This window comes from Sceloporus undulatus, chromosome 2, assembly GCF_019175285.1.
Source record: "Sceloporus undulatus isolate JIND9_A2432 ecotype Alabama chromosome 2, SceUnd_v1.1, whole genome shotgun sequence".
Classification (NCBI taxonomy): Eukaryota; Metazoa; Chordata; class Lepidosauria; order Squamata; family Phrynosomatidae; genus Sceloporus; species Sceloporus undulatus.
The window spans coordinates 157,238,491-157,259,064 of NC_056523.1; the positions used below are offsets into that span (position 1 = coordinate 157,238,491).

At 38.8% G+C, this 20,574-nt stretch overlaps 1 protein-coding gene across 7 annotated transcripts in view; it reads left to right on the forward strand.

Annotated features, from left to right (window-relative positions):
* The window catches only part of BPTF (bromodomain PHD finger transcription factor), a 110,083-nt gene extending 91,775 nt beyond the window's left edge, over window positions 1–18,308 (forward strand). For 4 of the 7 annotated variants that reach the window (XM_042455898.1, XM_042455901.1, XM_042455900.1 and 1 more), the window contains 6 exons: window positions 1,153–1,520; window positions 5,871–6,044; window positions 6,774–6,966; window positions 7,267–7,351; window positions 14,843–15,029; window positions 16,033–18,308. In XM_042455898.1, coding sequence (XP_042311832.1) covers window positions 1,153–1,520; window positions 5,871–6,044; window positions 6,774–6,966; window positions 7,267–7,351; window positions 14,843–15,029; window positions 16,033–16,069 — 1,044 coding nt within the window. In that variant the 3' untranslated portion in view covers window positions 16,070–18,308. The remainder of the gene's footprint in view (window positions 1–1,152; window positions 1,521–5,870; window positions 6,045–6,773; window positions 6,967–7,266; window positions 7,352–14,842; window positions 15,030–16,032) is intronic. The other 3 variants (XM_042455902.1, XM_042455904.1, XM_042455899.1) reach the window with 2 other exon arrangements.
* The last annotated feature ends 2,266 nt before the right edge of the window (window positions 18,309–20,574 follow it).

Sequence of the window (20,574 nt, forward strand, 5' to 3'; positions counted from 1 at the left end):
CTCGCCGCCATTTTTTTCCAAAAGGTGGCGGTGGCAGGGAAATGGCTCCAGAACCGTCCGGGCCAAGGCAAAGAGCTGGCCCCTTACTTCTCCGCACTGCCACCGCCGGAGATCCTCCGATCCTCCAGCAGCTTCAGAAGTCCTCCGTGGAAGCCGCTGGAGGAGCAGAGGATCCCAGGTGGTGGCGGTGGCGGCTTCTGCGGAGGTCTTTTGAAGCCGCTGGAGGAGCGGAGGATCCCGGGTGGCGGTGGCAGCGCAACGAGAGCCCAGCCGCCAAGAATCCTCTCAGGCCTCCAGAGAGGCCCCCTCCAGCCGGCGCAAGACCCCCTCAGGGCAGGCCAGGGATGCTGCCGGCGGGCAACATGGGGTGTCGTCTTATCCCCCCCCCCCCGGTCACCTTATACGCCGGAAAATACGGTATATATATAACTGCTTATCAGTCCTAAACCAGATCCTTTTTTCTTAATTTCTGCTGAATGACAATTGTCAAAAATTTAAATTCTGCATCTTGTGTTCTTCCTTTTTAGAGCTTGAAGCAAAACTAAACTTTTATGAATAAAGGTTAAATAATGGGAGTTGGCAGTGGACTAAACGTTTGCATTTCTCTGTATGGCTCTTCTTAGCTTAAATCTTTCCTTTTTTGTATTTTCATGAGATCATTAGGCTCCAGATGGAAATGCAGAGTTGATATAAAATAATACACATGAAGACAATGCAGAACTTTGTTATTTCTAAGAGAATGTTAGCATATTGCTAAATCTGACTAGGTTCTCTTTTTTAAAGGCACAGATTCTACATCAAACACATTTTCATTTTGGCTGATGGCAGGCCTACACTATTAATGTACACCTTATCAAACTAGAGACCTTCCTCTTTAGTATAACTTAAATGTCAGTATGTAGTTTGTTCTTTTAATTTGTACATAACTGATCTCCAGTTTCTTGACAGAGACTTGACATTCCTCTGCAGCCCAAGAAATTCCACTTAGGGAAAGGTTGTTTTTTTTTTTAAAAAAATGCACATACAGTAAAATTGCTACGCTCAATGTCCTTTACACTGGTTGCTCTTATATACAAGTTTGACTTTTAATGGTGAAAATCAAAATTGACTTCATTGTAAGTGTCCTTGGTAACTTTTCTACTTCTACTTTAGGAGGAGCTAAGGAAAGACCTGGCTAAAATTAAGAGAGAGAAAGAAAAGGCACAGGCAGCTGCCGCCGTCGCCGCCGCCACTGCTGCAGCAGCAGCAGCAGCTGTTGCTCCGCCGCCGCCGCCTCCACCGCCGCCGCCTCCACCACCGCCGCCTCCACCACCTCCTCCACCACCACCTCACACTAGCAGTGTTGCCGCAGTGACCACCATCACAACATCCGTTTCATCCCATAAGAGAAAGCGAGAAGAAGAGAAGGAATCCTCATCTTCAAAATCCAAGAAAAAGAAAATGATTTCTACTACCTCAAAGGAAACCAAGAAGGACACAAAGCTTTACTGCATCTGCAAGACGCCTTACGATGAATCAAAGTGAGTAGTGGCTGTCATGTGAGTTTGTGCGATACATACATACATAGTTTAGTTTTAGTGCTTAGTCAGTAGATGCAAAGGTTATAAAAATGAAGTTGGAGATTAGATACCAATTTCCTAGAATTAATGAGAAGTAACTGACAATTTAATCACTCAGAAATATTTTTTGTAAATAGTAGTCTGTTAACTTTCGTGATTCATATTTTATCTATTTGCATGTTTCCACTGTATGAACTGTCTCACATTGCCATCCTTTATTTTGCTTTTATTTTGCTTTGTCTTTTTGCCTCTGCTTCAGAACAAGGGATTATAGGCCAGTCCCCTTCTTTTCAACAGGTTTTGGCTACACTCTAAAAGACACTTGTGTGTTATATTTCTGCTTGAGAAGGGATGAGAAGCCTTTTGGAAGGTCAGGGTGTGAATTTTATAATTGAGAAAAGAATCTCCAGAAAAGAGATAAGCATTCGATTCTATTTGTTCCCTAATATACAACAGAGACCACATGAATGTACTACAGTATACTTTGTTCAGTGTTCCATGTAATTCCTTTTTCGATTCTTAAATACTTTAAAATAAGCTTTTCTTTTCAAACTGAGTATTTGGCAACTTTGTGGCACTTAACAGAATGAAAACATTTCTGTACAATACAGGGGGAAATTGAAATTATTATAAAAATTAACAGTGGAGACACTGGGGTATGATGGACAGGGAAACTTAATAGATTAGAAATTGCTTTTCACTTATAGCCTACTGTGGTTTAAGAACTGGCAGCAGCAAACATTGTTAACATCCAGAAGGTCCTTTTAGAGGAGCTGTGCTCTATTCACATAACTCATTCTTACAAAAAAATAAATTAAAAATTGTGACTTGGCTGTTATTGGGATATCAAGGCAAAGTATTCTCTTTTTTTTCTTAGATTGTTTTTCTACTCTGATCCCTAGCATTCATCAATAAGCATATGTTTAAAAAGCCTTTGTGGCAAATCCTTATTTGTTGGAGACAGGCATTCTAAGACAATTTGTTGTTTCTTAAATTAGCCTTATAGAAAGAAACTTTATGAATGGTCATATAAAGATTTCTTAGAAAACAGAGTTTTCTAGTCTTGTTGTGCAGGACAAGTTTCAACCTGGCTTATAGCAATACACTTTTCTGAACTACAATGAGTAAAGAAATAAACTAATTGGAAGTGTGTTCTCATAAAATGAACCAGTGAGCTTTTTAATGAGATATAAAGATTTGCTACTTCACAAATTACACTTGGATTGTTATTCTGTACCCTGTTTCTTGGAAATAAGCCTTACTGAATTTGACTTATTTTGAATAGACTAGTATAAGATTGCACTGTCGGAAGTGCCCCCAACGAGGCATCCCTGTATAATACTGGCAACTGTCTCTTTATTAGAACATATTATAAATAACAAGGGAAACTATGTAGTTGAGGTGGTAGTACTTTGGGTTATATCCAGGCTTAGTCATATTTAACATAGAGTAATTGAAATCATTTAAGACAACTTAACTCTTAAATCCCTTTGATTTTAGTGAATCTCCTTTTTTGATCATACTAGTTTTTTTAACACTGAGCATAATCCCCCAAATTCTGATCTCATGAATCTGCCACTCAATTTAATGTGACTTGTCTTTAAAGCAGATTTTGTGTTGATTTATAATTTGTAAAGCAGATTGTATTGGCTTGCTATTAATACATTTTAATAAATATATTTCCCTGGAAGTTCTAAATGATAGAAGAGTATTTTTCATCTCTGAATCTATTATGAAAGAGTTTATAAGAAGGTCACATAGGGGTAAAACAGATGGCCTCTTTGTGGTGGCTTCCCAACAACTTGGGGTTGTGTTGTTTAGATGCCACATGTCCCCCAATCCAGCAGGAAGCCTCTGTGAAGCCTCCTGCCAGACTACACGTCAGGCAGCTTTGAGATGCCCTGGTGGCATGGCATTTAGATGCTGCAGGAACACCACAAAGCTGCAGCAACAGTGGAAAAGGCGGCATTTTGCTGGCTCAGAAAGGAGCGGCTTTCTGCCGCTGCTTTTTGTGCCAGCAAACAGCTGGGCTAGGGGCATGGTATGTAGTTGCTGCGGCCCCAATCTGGCACTCAAAGGGGCGCCGTCAAGCCACCCCTTTAGGGTTATCTGTCCATAGTTTACAAATTAAAGGCCATTAAGAATTAGTTAAGCCTTGGATTAGTGTTGGTTTCATTGATGAGATGGAAAGGAGCTGATGATGCATTTTGTATAAAGGTTTATGCGATAATTACACCCTCCAGTAAAAACATTACATGAAAATTACCTAGTTCCATGGGCTTAACACCATGGTAGTGATATGCTTAGTATTTAAGAAATTAGTACAAGTAAGGCAGATGAATCAACCTTGAGCCATAGTCTTAGATCCAAAGGAGCATGATCAAAACTCCATACAAGCAACAGGACTTTACCCTGCACATACTCCTACTCCTGAGCATTAGGGGACCTACCCTCTCTGCCACAATACTGTGAGATACTGGGAGATGAAATTCAGGCAGTTGACCTTGAGAGGAGGTGGAAGGAAAACCACACTGTGTGAGCAGAGGTTCCACTCATTCTACTCTGGATCCAAGTCATGAGATGTTGCCATTGAGCAATCACCCAGTGGCCTTCCTAAACCTGTTTTTTAAGGCTAAATAGTTGTTTGTTGTGACCACAGCAACAGATGAGGAAAAATACAGTAATTTGGGACATCAGTTTCTTGAAAGATCTATAGCAGAGGAAATTCTTCTGTATTTGTTTATTTAATGGAGGACATAGGAAATGTAATTCTAAGATACTTTAGGAAAATCTTCATTTATTTGGGGAGCGAGAATGGGGGAAAGTGTAAGCATCGAAGTACCAAAAGTTAACATAGTGAAAAAAGAAAAAACAGTAAATTACAACTACACCCTTCCCTCCACATTCACTGGGGTTAATGGCACAGGACCCCCGTGAATGGGGGGAAACCGCAAATAACTTGAGAGAACACCTCTCTAGGAATCTCTGCATCCTCCAGTGCAACAGTGTGATCAATATCTGCCAGACACTGATCATAGAATTGTGCTGGAGGAGCTACAAATACCTAGTGGAGTGTTCTCTCTAGGAATCTCTAGTTCCTTCGGTGTGACTTTTGGTTAAAGTTGACCATAGAGTTGTGCTGGAGGACCTAGATATTCCTAGAGCAAACATATTAATAAAATGTGTGAATAATCAAATCTGCAAAAGTCAAAGCCACAAATGTGGAGGGATGACCGTATTCAAGACAGAAGCTGAACTCAGACATATTACCATACTAGATTTGGTGGTACCTGAACAAACCTGGATTTAGTGGCACATTAATAAACTTAGAATGAAAGAGTTTATTCCTCTTCCAGAACATGGTTGCATAGCTCCTTTTCTCATTTGTGGCAAACTAAGCCACCTTGTTTTACAGTTGTAGTTTGTAGCACAAGTGCAAACATAACTGTCTGGAGGTACTGTTTGCTCAAAATAGGGAGGGAATTGCAAGTCATTCACTTGCCATCAAACTTTAGCCAGGCATTCCGTGTATTGAGCCATAAACCTAAGTAGATAACCTCCCTTTCCCCTTATAATTTCAGTTGTTCCATCGTTTAATTTAGATACCATCAAATGGTAGAGTTTTGAGCTTACCATTGTGAGGTTCTTGATAATGTTGCATGGTTGTTTTTTATCCTCATGTCTTACCATGACATATCTGATCAGTCACATAATGTTGTCTGATAACAGACGGTCTTGAAGGATTGCCATACATTTTGTAGTTTAATGAGTCAAATTCCATTGATTTCAGGCAGTTCATTAGAAATGTAAAAGTTACATCCACTTGTCCCATTTTTCTTCATGTCATGTTATACCAATATGTATTTTACGCATGCCTGGTATGCATGCTCCTTTTAGTGTATCTGTAACTTCTAATTGTGTCTGCGCTTTGCTTTGTTTTAAAATTGAGGCTTACATTTTCAAATCGGAAGAAGCCACTGTCTTTGATTGGTTTCTCAGCTATAGTTTTGAAAGTGTAGATCTTTTTCTTTGGCCTTGTCTTTGTGCATTCACAGTTGAGATGTTCACATTTTTTTTAGAATTCAACACATATCAATTGACCTATTTTTTAAAAAAGATCACCTGTGCATTGAAATAGGTCATAAAGAACTATGTACACTTTGTGTCAGCTTTAGTTAGATACTAGGTTTGGAAGAGTAGATTAATATGGTTAGGGAAATTAAGTCAGAAAATTTCAAAGAATCAGATTAGCAAGTGCCATGCCATTTGAAATGACAATTACATTGTCATTTTCATTGTAAATACTTTTAGGTTCTATATTGGCTGTGATCTTTGTACTAACTGGTATCATGGAGAATGTGTTGGCATCACAGAAAAGGAGGCTAAGAAAATGGATGTGTACATCTGTAATGAGTGTAAACGGGCACAAGAGGGCAGCAGTGAGGAATTATACTGTATCTGCAGAACACCTTATGATGAGTCACAGTGAGTTCTGACAAGAACCTCTTATTTAATATTTAGGTAGCATACTGCTCTGAGTTTGGTAATGTGTTTCTTGAACAAAAAATAATTATTGTTCCACATATGTTGTATACACAGTGATGTGACTTTTAAAACATCTTTGAAATGTCTTTCCAAAACTTACATGATTTGACATGCAGATAACATGAGGTTTCCAACATTGTCAATAAAATTTGATATTCAAAGCAGCCTAATTTTACATATTTGTTGCAGCAGATTCCCTACAAAATGTAATAGTTGGTAGAAGTCCGTAACTTGTTGAATTGATGTATTTCGTTTAGAGTGGAGTTGTGATTATAATATTGCAATCTGGGTGGTCTTACATTACATTTTATCCTTTTCATATTATGATGTAGGTCTCTGAATGTCAGCGTTTTACCAGGATGTTATTAGTGTGTTGAAAAATAGTTGGATCAGCAGGAAAAGTAAACCTTTGATAGTCATATATGCAAATGTGATATGTTCAATTTTGACATCATTTTTGTTTTTATTTTTTGTTTCTTCCAGCTTTAAAAATAATGATCGGTGGATATTTTGCTTGCTTGAGACTGAACTTTCTTGATAATGGTGACATTGGCAATTTTATTTTAAGAGCAAATTTGGGGAGCAGACAATTAAGTTTTGTTTTTTAACCAATGAAACATTTTCATCTAGGATACAAGGATGGTAACCATTTTCTTTGGGATCTTGCAGATTTTACATTGGTTGTGACCGATGCCAGAACTGGTATCATGGACGCTGCGTTGGGATCTTGCAGAGTGAAGCAGATCTCATTGATGAGTACGTCTGCCCACAGTGTCAGTCAACTGAAGATGCCATGACAGTACTTAGTCCCTTGACAGATAAAGATTATGAGGGGCTGAAGAGAGTGCTACGTTCATTACAGGTAAATTAAAGATTCTAGCTAGACAAGGTTGTTTGTTTTTAATTCACCAGCATTAAATTTAAATATGGTTGCAAATGAATCTTCTCTGTGATGTAATTGTGAAATGAAGTTCCTCTGAAAGCAGACTAGGCTTTCTCACAAAACCAAATTCAATCAGTATGTAGTAGCTTCTCATAATTCTTTAATGCCTTCCTTCCCATTTGTTCCAGAGCTGAACAACTGAAATGTTAGGCTGAAATAGGGCTCAAATTAGTTAATAAGATCATGTCTGTTGAAATGGTCTTCTCTTTTTCTTAACAGGCTCACAAAATGGCGTGGCCTTTCTTAGAACCAGTAGATCCTAATGATGCTCCAGATTATTATGCTGTTATCAAAGAACCTATGGGTAAGTGTGTTCCAATCATCTTGCATTCATTATTATTAATGAAATATTTGATGCATATATGCCATCTTTCACACCTAGCTATTTTGTCAAGATTATATTCATCCTTCCCCACGGGTAAAGCCAAGATGTACAGAACAGTGGCATACATGAATACTTGGGATTGAGTCCCACTGAATTAAGTGGGACTTGCTGCCAAATGTGCACAGCATTGCAGTCATCTTCCTAATGAACTGTGGCTCTATATTTTTTATTTTGAAAATCCATATTTCATTTTCTTGTAAAAAAAAGAGTCCCTAAGGCAGCTTCTGAGTTAAATTAAAAACAAATGTAATCATTTTATATTATTTATAAGAACTGAAAGTTTAAGAAAACGAAGCAGTACTTTAAAAACTTTTTAGTATTAGAGTACAAAATTAAAATTATCAACAGATACATCAGAATGAGAGCATCTTGACCAGCTGCCTGAAACCAAAAGAGAGGGAGCCAACTAGCCTTCCAGAGAAAGCCCACTGCTACAAATGACCCTATCCCTTGTCCCAAACAGCCATTCACTTAAAGACAAAGGGAGACAGCTTGGGAGAATATAACCCTTCAAATTAAGTATTTATTCAAAACTTAATGGCTGGGTAAGCCATTCTATCAGGTCACTCCTCAGCATACTGAATAAAATAGTCTCCTTCATTATGTTGCTAAATTTACACCTGTGTCTCACTATGAATGTTCAACTTCTAATGTTCGACAAATTGTCCCCTGAATCAGCACAGATGTTACATTCTTGTACTATTATCCAAAAACTCATTAAACAGCTATCTTCCAAATTTGGAATAAGACTTTGTCTTACAAGACCAAGTTTTTAAGCTGATTTGTGGCTCAGAATCCAGTGCTTTTACCACTTGATCTTGCAGTTTCACTTGAGAGTGCCAACCTTGTCAAAGATTGCTTGCATTTTTTTCTTTCTTCTGTCTCTTCTTTTATGGCTTTTGCCTTAAGTTTATTCTTTTCCTCTTTAACGTATTTTTCTTGCTTATATCTTACCCTCTTTTGTCTTTATGACCAGAACTCTACTGAATTTTTCTGAGCTATGAGTTCCATAAATGTTGCCCTTTCTTGGAACCTTTTGGCCTTGCTTTGTACAACATCGCCTCTCTTCCCCTGATGTTTGTTAAGATTAATAATTTGTATGTGTGTATTTAATCTTCACTTTTTCCTGTTTAAATTATTGTAGCATCTGGTACTTCATTACTGCCTGTTTTTCAATACAATGAGCCGTTGTTATTCGCTGAGGTTTGGTTCCAGGACCCCTCAACAAAATCAGTTGATGTTCAAGTCCCATTAAAGCCAAGGCAGATTAAAATACTGTCCCTTGTATAAAATGGCAAAATCAAAGTTTGCTTTTTCGAATGTATATATTTTTAAAATAATTCTAAGCCGTGGATACTTGAATCTGTGGATATGGAGGGATGACCATATTGTAGGTCATTGTTTATTCCTTCTTTATCTAACCTTGGCTTTTGTGATTATGTGCTCTCTGATTTTGTGGCAATCAAAGCAATCTCATTTTCAAATACTTGTTGTTCAGTTTCTGGTTCCTTTCCCACTTCTTTTGATGTTATGAAAGCCCCAAAGTTCCATTCTTGATCCAGTTCAGTTCAGTGTTCAGTTTTTCTTCCTCCTTGAGCTTTTTTGTATAACTATGGCCTGGAACAAGCTGGCCAAAAGAACTGGCTTCCAGCCACTTTGGGGGCATGGCGTTCTGATGACTCACATCACCAAAGCGTCCGTAAGCCACTCTGAAACTGTGCTGAGGTAGCAGGAGCCAGACTTTTCAGGAGCAGATTAAATCTGCTTCTGTTGTCAGCCCATTTGGGATTGTTGTGGCAACCCACTTTGGGAGCAGACCGTCCAGTCACTGCTGTCCCAGCGTGATCATTGCTGAAGTGGCCAGAAGCCTTCCAGGAGTTGGGACATCTGCCTCGGCCCTCAGTTAAGTATTACAGTTGGCCTGCCCCTTACACGGGCTTGCCTTTTGCAGACTTGAGCACACGCGGAAAGCAAGCCCCAATAGAAACAACAAAGGTGCCTATGGCCCACGTACCATGGCACGCCACAGGAACGTGCCCCATTACCCTCAATGGGATTTGAGGATACGCTTAATTCCCTTTATGCTGGGGGGGGGGGTCTGGAACAGATCCCTGTGTAAGGGGGAAGCCGACTGTACTTTTATACAAGCCATCTGCAGCTTTGTGTTTCTGTTCAAATCTTTCATCTCCTTTCTTGTCTTTTTCAGGTTTCTTGCTGTCTCTTCTTGATTCTGAACTCAGTTTATTAAACAAAGTGTTACTGTAACTGAGATCTTTCTTTAAAGTCTTCTTTTATATTCAGGCAACTGTTGGCTCCTTTCACTTAGCTCTCTGAGTGGTATTCCTCCGCCTTTTACTATGGAGATGAACCAATGCTTTCACATCTTTACTATTGTACCGTTCTTCCCATCTTCAGTCTGTTTCCCCTCATCCTTTACTCTCCTATTCTAATTTTTTCCCCTACTCCTTCCATCATTTAACTATTTTTCTTTTGTTTTCTAGCTCCTCCTCCTTGTTTTTATCAGTAACATAGCTGTATCCTGCAGTTTGCTCCAAAGCTGAGGCTCACCATTTTCTAGCCTGCCCTTACTCTTTTCTTTTTTGGTTCCTGTGCTTTGGAATTCTTCCCATTGTGACATTCTGAAGTCTAAAAGCACCTAAAATATACAAGACTTTGCAGTCTAGTTATTTCCTTTGTTTCTTAGTTTATTTACTGATAGTTCCAGATTTTTTTTATTAGCCCTTGCTAGATAATACATAGTGTGCCCTTGCTTGCCCTTATGGCGGCACGGCAGTGCACGCACGCCATGGGTGTGCGCCCCATTAGACCCTATGGAATGTGCCACCCCTTCTCCCCGCGCAGCTTTCAGTATATGCTGAAAGCCGCATAAAGCGCCCCCGCGTATGACATGGACACACTGTATAGATAATATATTTAGATTATCTTTGATTAGCTAGATACTATATTTAGATTATTAGATATTTGTAAACCAAATCAACTTTATTTATCGAGTGTTGTAAGGTTTTTGCATGTGTTTGTCTTTGGTTTTGTTTGATAGTCTGTTTTGGTTATTAGATATAGTTTTAATGCTTTCCTGATTTGAGCAACTCTCTTTATTGGAGGGAGAAAGCAGCATAAACATCCCTTGACCCAGAAATTGGGCATAGTGAGTATATCAGTTAAGCTGGTGGCTGAGAGCAGTTGAAACCTGTAGTGCTGCACTGTTAGCAGGGAGGAAAAATAGATGGGACAGTGTGAAGAGAATTGTCCTGCTCAGTTCCCCCTAACAACTTAGAGTAAATCTCTAAAGGGGCAAGTGTGTCACATTTTAGATTATGTGGTGAGGATAAAAGACTTCTCTATGTAGGGATGTTTTAGGAGGAAGGATACGCCCACTCTTCAAAACCTTCTCCATTGTCAAGATAGCAATTAAACTTTCAAATATGCAATTAGTTGCCATTTCCAGTGTGAGGCCTCTAGGGTTGCATTGGGAAAGGCTGGCTAGGGGAATGTGCTTCTCTTCTCTTTGGCTTCCACCTTCTTAGGTGAGAGTTTTTGGTATGGTTGGGATTTCGTGATACATTCTCTATTTCTTTATTTTCACATATGAGGCTGAGTAGAATCAGAGGAGGGCTTTCTTAGTGGTTGGGCTTCTTTTGTGGAGCTGCCTTCCCCAAGAAGCTTACTAGGTGCTGGGGATGCTTTGATTTAGATTTCCTGCATGGCAGGGGGTTGGACTGGATGGCCCTTGTGGTCTCTTCCAACTCTGATTCGGTGATTCTAGGTAGCAGTAACTATAGGCGTAGAAGTTTCAAGAGGACCTCCCTGAAAATGTAGGCAGTACTTCCCTATGTTATATAGCTTTACAGTATTATATAAAACTCTTTGAGAAAATTTCTGTTGACAGACTGTACATAAATGTTCTAATGAGACGAAAAGAGAATTATTTAAAATCTTGTGCTGTAATGTGCAGCATTTTCTATCCAGATGCTTAGCTTGCCTTAGCTTTTCAGACTGTAAACAGAGCCTTGTGTTGACAATTTCATGCTTTTTCTTCTGTAAGTTACATTTAGTATGTCTTTATAGACATTTTACAATCTATTTTAGCATAACATCTTTATTAGGTCAGCTCTGAACTCCCAAAATACTGGGTAAGCTTTGGGGTTTTACAGACTCTTCACTAGGAAAGATGGTACATGAGGCAGAAGTGAGCAGGGTAGGGAGGAGACATGTGGCTGATGTTCAAGCCCTGGAGTCTACATCTGAGTACATTCCTAAAATGGAAAACAAGAGAAAGTTACAGGCATTCAAACTGGGTTCTACCAGCTACTGAGATGGTTTCAGGTTGCATCTGGGTCTATCCCAAGAGTTACTGGAATGGAAAAAACAAGGAGAAAGCTTTATTCCTCCATGTCTGGAGACATAAAAACCCCGTTGTTACTTAGAAGAAAACTTAATTTTTTCTTATAGAAACATATTTGTGAGTTGCAAATATATGCTGACAGACACTGTTGGCTTAGGTACAAGAAACTATTCTATTTCCTAACAGTTGGATTATTCGTATTTTCATGAGAAAAGATGATGTACATTTCCCCCTCTTGTCCTTTTAACTGCTTTTTCTTTTCATGCTCAGTGATCACTGTGGTAGTTACAGAACTGGGCTCTTTTTCACAGTCACGTCTTTGTGTAGTTGTATGTGTGTTTCAGTGGAAGCTAATTGAAGCATTCGAACAAGATTTTGAATTAAGAGCAAATAAAGAGCAATCAGTATGAGCAGATGAGCTGCAAATTCAACTAGCTTATGTGCACTGATTGCTTTGAGTAGTAAAAAAATAAAGAAAACAAAAGGAGAAAATTAAAGATAGAAAATCCCAAGGTATCTCAGATAATTAAAAAATTATTTATATACTTTAACATTTATTAATGTTTTAACATAATGTGTCATTTATATCATCAGGTTTTAGAGGTGTCTTGTTTTACCCTTGTTGGACAAAAGCAAGATATAAATAAAATCAAGTAAATTGTAATGTCAGTGAGCTTATTCAATTCTTCATGATGCTTTGGGAGATTATATCTTCAAAAAAGGAGCACATTTATATCAAGGAGTGCTGCCCTCATATGACTGAATATACTTCTTAAATGACTCTTCTCTTCTGTCACCCTTGTTTGCCACGCCCAATGCAGGGGTGAGGAAACTGTAGACTTCCAGTTTGCTCCTGTTTCCAACAGCCCTAGCCTACATGAGCAGTGATGAAGGATAATGGGTATAGCCATCCCACAAAATGTGGATAACCACATATTTCCCATTCCTGTCTTAAGCATACTATTCAGGCACATGTTTATTTTCCTATCTGTTGAATATGTTTAGCTTGGAGAAGAAAGACTGAGAGGTGACATGATAGCCTCCTTTAAATATCTGAAGGGATGCCATGTAAAAGATGGAACAAGCAAGCTTATTGCTACTTCAGAGACTAGAACATGAGCCAATGGATTCAAATCACAAGAAAAGAGATTCCATCTAAACTTCAGGATGAACCTCTATTGTAGGAACAGTTTGATAGTGGAATAAACTGCCTGAGAGCATGCCTGACCCTCCATTTTAGCAGTCTTTAAAAAAGGTTGAATGAACTTCTTTGAGGCGTGTTTTAGTTGTGTATGCCTGCAAGGTGGAGAGCTTGAACTACAGTGGGGCAAAAAAGTATTTAGTCAGCCACCAATTGTGCAAGTTCTCCCACTTAAAAAGATGAGAGGGGCCTGTAACTGACATCATAGGTAGACCTCAACTATGAGAGACAAAATGAGAAAACAAATCCAGACAATCACTTTGTCTTGATTTGGAAAGAATTTATTTGCAAATTTTGGTGGAAAATAAGTATTTGGTTAATATCAAAAGTTCATCTCAATACTTTGTTATATATCCTTTGTTGGCCATGACAGAGGACAAATATTTCCTGTAAGTCTTCACAAGGTTGGCACACACTGTTGCTGGTATGTTGGCCCATTCCTCCATGCAGATCTCCTCTAGAGTAGTGATGTTTTGGGGCTGTTGCTGGGCAACACGGGACTTTCAACTCTCTCCTAAGGTTTTCTATGGAGTTGAGATCTGGAGACTGGCTAGGCCACTCCAGGACCTTAAAACGCATCTTACAAAGTCACTCCTTCATTGCCCGGGCAGTGTGCTTGGGATCGTTGTCATGCTGAAAGTCCCAGCCACGTTTCATCTTCAATGCCCTTGCTGATGGAAGAGGTTTGCACTCAAAATCTCACAAGACATGGCCCCATTCATTCTTTCCTGTACACGGATCAATCGTCCTGGTCCCTTTGCAGAGAAACAGACCCAAAGCATGATGTTGCCACCCCCATGCTTCACAGTAAATATGGTGTTCTTTGGATGCAACTCGGCATTCTCTCTCTTCCAAACACGACGAGTTGTGTTTCTACCAAACAGTTCTACTTTGGTTTTATCTGACCATATGACATTCTCCCAATCCTCTTCTGGATCATCCACATGCTCTCTAGCAAGCTTCAGATTTACCTGGACATGTTCTGGCTTAAGCAGAGGGACACGTCTGGCACTGCAGGATCTGAGTCCCTGGCGGCATAGTGTGCTACTGATGGTAGCCTTTGTTACATTGGTCCCAGCTCTCCGCAGGTCATTCACTAGGTCTCCCCGTGTGGTTCTGGGATTTTTGCTCACCATTCTTGTGATCATTTTGACCCCGCGGGGTGAGATTTTGCATGGAGCCCCAAATCGAGGGCATTGATCAGTGGTCTTGTATGTCTTCCATTTTCTAATTATTGCTCCCACAGTTGATTTCTTCACACCAAGCTGCTTGCCTATTGCAGATTCAGTCTTCCCAACCTGATGCAGGTCTACAATATTGTTTCTGGTGTCCTTTGACAGCTCTTTGGTCTTCACCATAATAGAGTTTGGAGTGTGACTGTTTGAGGTTGTGGACAGGGGGTCTTTTATACTGATAAAGGGTTCAAACGGGTGCCATTAATACAGGCAAAGAGTGGAGGACAGAGGAGCCTCTTAAAGAAGAAGTTACAGGTCTGTGAGAGCTATAAATCTTGCTTGTTTGTCGGTGACCAAATACTTATTTTCCACCATAATTTGCAAATAAATTCTTTCCAAATCAAGACAAAGTGATTGTCTGGATTTGTTTTCTCATTTTGTCTCCCATAGTTGAGATCTACCTATGATGTCAATTACAGGCCCCTCTCATCTTTTTAAGTGGGAGAACTTGCACAATTGGTGGCTGACTAAATACTTTTTTGCCCCACTGTATATGCCCATTGTAGTCCCTTCCAGCTTTATGATTCTCTGATTCTGTGCTTTCAGAATATAGAGTCAGTTGTGTGGGTTACTGATATCTTGTTCTGAATTATCCTTTGCTTATTTTGAAGACCTTTCCACCATGGAAGAAAGAATACTGAAACGTTACTACAAAAAGGTGACTGAGTTCGTGGCCGACATGACCAAAATATTTGATAACTGTCGTTACTACAATCCAAATGACTCTCCATTTTATCAGTGTGCAGAGGTTCTTGAATCATTCTTTGTACAAAAACTTAAAGGATTCAAAGCAAGCAGGTATGTAGCCTTTCTTTTTCATACACCTCTCTGTTAGCATGACAGTTAATAATATACAGAGAAAATGGCAGCTTAGCTGCTGCTTCTCAGACTATCATTCCTTTCTTACATTTTTCTTTTATTATCAATATTTATTGTTTGGCTGCAACTCCCATTATTGCTTCAGTAACACTTGTGTTTTTCCTTGCAGTCTCCTCTTTCTTTGCCAGATCAGGGCTGCAGCAACTGCATGCCACAGCCCCAATCTGGCCTTTCTGGGGCACAAAAAGGAGCAGCAAAAAGCAGCTCCTTTCTGCAACACAGAAAGGGCGCCATAGCCACCAGTGCCACAACTTTTCTGTGCTCCTTTCATGCTGCATCATCTAGGCTCAGCGTCAGAGGAGCGCTATGATGCCACCCATGCATGTCGGCATGGGGGTGGAGTCAGGTTGTGCGTCATGTGGACGCCATGCCTCCATGCCGGCCTTTATGGCTGGTCTATACAGCCTGTGTGTTAACTTTTGTCTGACTTTCCTTAATTGGATTTTTTGGGGAAAATTATACTTGTTACTTAGTTTTAAACTGTGCTTTAATGTGGAAGCAATCATATGCTATGAGTTACGTTGGAAAATACAACGATTCACTCTTTGGATACTATATCATAACTAAGTCAAGTAATAGTAATGGAAGCTATGTGTTATTTCCTTTTAATAAACACTTCCAAAAAGAGCATTAAATTATAATCACTTCCAAAAGCAGTGTAAATTGGGTGTGTAATAATTATAATTACTTTCCTCCAAGAATTATTATTCTGGGTTTTGGATGTGGACCATTGTGTGTTGGAAGTTTTTTATGTAGTGAAATGTCAAAAGATAGTTTCTCTTTCTGATGTCGGCTTGCAAACAGGAACAGCATGGCTCCATTCTGACAGAGTGGCAGTGGCAGGTCATCGGCATCCGCTTACAACACCTGAGCTTTCTTAAATGAAGGGTGCTTAATTGTTCCCCTTTTCTGCATTCTGCAGGTCTCATAACAACAAACTGCAGTCTACAGCTTCTTAAAGTTCCACGTGTTACTCTAATATACAAACAGAAAGGATCTGGTTGTCTGAAACTTTTTAAATTGAGAAGCCAGAGGGTTTTAGTCAGGATGTCCTGACAAGTCTTGATGTAAACTGCATTTTTATCAGTCACATCAGATTATATTCTTGGCTAATTTTGTCCAAAGGACAAAAGAATGAACATCAGCATCATCGTTTTCTTGTCAAGATCAAATTGTGCTGTTGTGGCAGAAACAGGAAAACGTGTTGATGGACACAGGAGAAAACAAGATACAGTAAAATGGGGTCAAGTTTTAACTCCATGGAAATGCCACATCAGTTCTTCAGTGAAGAAGCTGGTTTAAAGTCCACACAGAGAACTTTTGACTGTGTTTATTTATTGTTGCAAAAGGACGCTTTTTTATTGCTGCCCTCATTTGTCAGCTAATTATTATTTTTTTCTTATACCCCCTTCCCAGCCCTGGTTATATGTAACCCATTCTGTATCTTACCATGATTCCTGTAGGTTAAAAGTACAAGAGGACCTCTAGATGTCTTTTCTTTCTATGAAAGGAGCTGCTATGTACACATGTGCACAAACAAACTGGGAATCAACAATGACTGTATTGCTCATGGTAGATGAAATCAATTAAGCTTGCATAAAAGTTGGGCTAAGTGGTCAGTGGACTACAGACTTTGTTGCCTTGAATATAACAGTACAGTGTCATTTACTCTGCACCGGACTGATTGAGTAAAATCTATTTGAAGGTATCTTGTTTGTAAACATTTGTCAAATTCTAATTTTTTTTCTTTTTGTATTAAAAATTCAAAATATGGATGTATATGAAACAAAATAAATGGAGATCATTGTTCTCTCCACAGATGTAGGTGTCTTTTGAATGTTCACTAATATGTTTGTAAGGTTTTGGAGGTTTGCTCTGAAGTGTAAGGATCCCAAGATAGAGTGGGATGAAGATGTGAGAAGGAGAGGATGGAGAAGCCCCACACGTGATTCTGCTTGCTTTTAATCAAATACAGTAAAAATCTACTCTGTGGTGCCACAACCTTTGCATTGATTAAAAAGAGTTGTGTGACAATTGTCATTGCTCACTGCTAAATGAGAGTAATGAGCAAATGACTATGTGAGGTTAAATATTTTAATTTGTGCTGTTTCTATGAGGAAAGGTATATTAAAAAGATGAAGCCAACAGAGTTGTCACAGGTTTTTCTTTAAATTGCTCTCCAACCAATCATGTATGCTGTTGATGAGAGTTTTGTATGTGCATCATAAACCAGCAGCAGTTGGTTTCTGTAGCTCTATACCCATTTTAACTAGATTTTGCACTAATTCACAGTTTTGACCTTCAGTGATCCAGAATTTATCTGATTATGGATAAGCTTTCCTTGGGTTTAACCTCACCCTGCTATGCAAAGAACCCTTTTCTGTTACTTTCTTAGACACTGCTGTCGACCACAGTTTTCTTAAGTACAGGCTCAGGTGTACAGATATTTTGGGGTTAATCTAAGAAAGCCTTTGCTTTTGTACATAGATGCTACCATTTAACCAATGTGAAATCAAAAGGAAGTTAATTGTTCATTGTCACAAAGATATCCATTTATGCTTTTTAGAAAGTAGGAAGATAAGTATTTGTGTGTTAGGGTATATTGTCTTAGGACTTTTTAGAAAGAAATGCTACATATTGTATGCATTACATTTATAAAGAAGAGAGGTTTTCAACCTTAATCCTACAGATATTGTTCCTTCACAATATTTCTGTATTATTCATACATATGGCTGACCTTGAAAATCATGTTCAGAGAAGAACTTTCCTACCCGTAGGCAATAGATTACTGTTTTTAAACAAATTGTGACAAACTGAAGAATAACCTTTTTGTACATAATAGGACATTTCATCTTAGACTAATAAAGTAATGTTGTTGGACATCAGATTTGGTGGAGTTCCTAATGAAGCATCAGTTGTTTAGGGTAACATATGTAGCACTTGGCATTGCCATACTGTGCAGAAATTCTTGGAAATTTTTCATATAAATAATTATGAAATGAGAAAAATGCTACTTTCATACACTTTTTACCAAGCCTCGTCATTTTTCCTACTGCTTTGTAATATATGAAAACAATTCTTAGCTGTATCAACTCTGGTAATTTTTAGTTTTTTGAAAAGTTTTATTTATGAGCCAGTGTAATGTGTGTACATTTTAAATACCACTTCTGTAAAAGGAATAAAGAAAATTATACTTTACCCAGTTTTTTAAATGAAACAATGTGCAGAATATTTTATTTTTTTCTAGTATCTCAGTGTATTATTGAAACATTCAGAAAGTTTGTTCATGTACCAAAATATGTCTAATGAGAGAGTATGAAATATCATGAGCCAACTGAGGTCACTTTTTAACTGCCGCTCCTCAGTCAGATGGATGGATTTGGTGTTCCATGTCCAAACAGAGTTCAAATGCTCCTTAATCAGATGTTTTGTGTTTTGTTTTTTTCATGGATTTGGGTCTATTTATGGAGACTCAAATTGGAATGTTATTATCTTGAACAGCTGCAGAATGTTTGTATCAGTTTGGGCAAAGCACAACAGTGGGTGAATTTGTAAGAATGGTCATTCTAAAGTACGAAAGGCCTTAACGGGCTCTTCTCAAACTGCTCTTTTTTAAGTGTCTATGAGCAGAAGTACATGTATGTATTTATGTAACATGGGCAATTGTTTATTATTTCCAAACTATAGATGGTGGTAATTAATTATGAATTTTGAGTTGATTCATTATGGAGTGCAATACTTACTTTTGATTTCACATCAACAGCAGTTCTTAATTTTATTGTACTTTAACTAAAGTGGTTCTCTTCATTCATAGTTAAACACCAAGAGGAACACTGATATCTCCGAAGATTTTATTCTGCTTCTAGATAATTACTGACAGTCTTCACTCAGAATGGTAAGCCATGATTATCCAGAATACTGGCTTATCATTAATAGTTCATATGCAGCTTGTTCACTGCTGTTTGGTTAATCCTGCTAGCACAACCAGCTAAACACAATTATAGCGCACCTATGCCAACTGCAGGCTTGCCATCCGCAGTTTGAGCTTCTGCGGAAGGCAAGCCCTGGCCTTTTCAAAGGGCATGTATACACCCACTGAAAAAACAGGACTTAACGTCCCACGCTTTTTACTATCCATGTGGCGGTGGTCCGGTACTAAATGTCCATTTTGAAATGCCCACAGATAGCAAGGGCATGCTGTAGTTTGTTTAGCATTCATCCAAGCTGGTGATTCTGGCTAGCCTCTTTCTTTACAAGCTAAGATCACCAACTGGAATTTGTTCTTGGCTTATGAATCCAGAATGTTTTTGACTGCTTGAGAAACAGGATGAACAGCAGTACACCAAGATACAAGCCATTCACCAAAAGCCAGGGGTTTTATAGAATCCTGTTTATCATTCCATGCAGATGCAACCATTGTTTCCCAAACTTTAGTAGTAGGGTATTCACTTGTAGCTATAACATATTTTCTCAGTAAAAAGTCTGCCATCATTTTAGGCATTACTTCTTAAAGGTGAAGTTACTGGTCATGTGACAGTATTCAAAAACCAAGTGGGGAGGGAACCTGCACCAGTATTGGGAGGAAATGTATTTGGTCATAGTGTGTTGCATAACAGGTGATGCATGCAAGTATTTTCAGAATACACTCGTCCCTCCATATTCGCTAGGGCTAGGGGCACAAGACACCCGTGAATATGGAAAAACTGCATATAACAAAACCACCATGTTTTTACCTGAGATGACACCTCTCTAGGAATCTCTAGGTCCTCCAGCACAATTCTGTGGTCAATGTCCGACAGACAGTGACCATAGAACTGCACTGAAGGAGCTGCAAATGCCTAGCAGAGTGTTCTCTCTAGGAATCTCAAATAGGTCTTTCAGTGCAACTTTTAGTTAAAGTTGACCTTAGGGTTGCACTGGATGACCTTGATATTCCTAGAGAGAACATATTAATTAAATCTGTGAATAATTAAAGCCGCAAATATCAAAGCTGCAAATATGGAGGGATGAGTGTAGTTGGAAGGATGCAGCTTTTAAATTTCTTTGGTTTTGATGTTTGCATAAAAGAATAGCAAAATTAATTCAGATGCATTTATTAATTATAAATAATACAAATTTGTAATTTATTAACAAAACTAGTAGCAAAATATTAAAATCAATATATAGATAGGTTATCCCAACCTTTTCAATAGATGCGCTCAGCATCAGTCACTATCAAGTGTCTTTTGCCTCATCCTGTATATGGGTCATTGCTTAGAGCCAACCATTCTGTGATCTCTGTTTTGGGAAAATTCCCACTTATGTGTACACCTAGTAAACCTACTTGGGGTTGGAAGACCCCCTCAGACTGCATGGGATGCAGTGTCCAGGCAGAAAAACTACAGGAGATTAGGGCCTAGGTTATTGTTCCTGTAGAAGCCATAGTTTGCCAACATAAACTTCTCTGGATGCTGCAGATAAAACC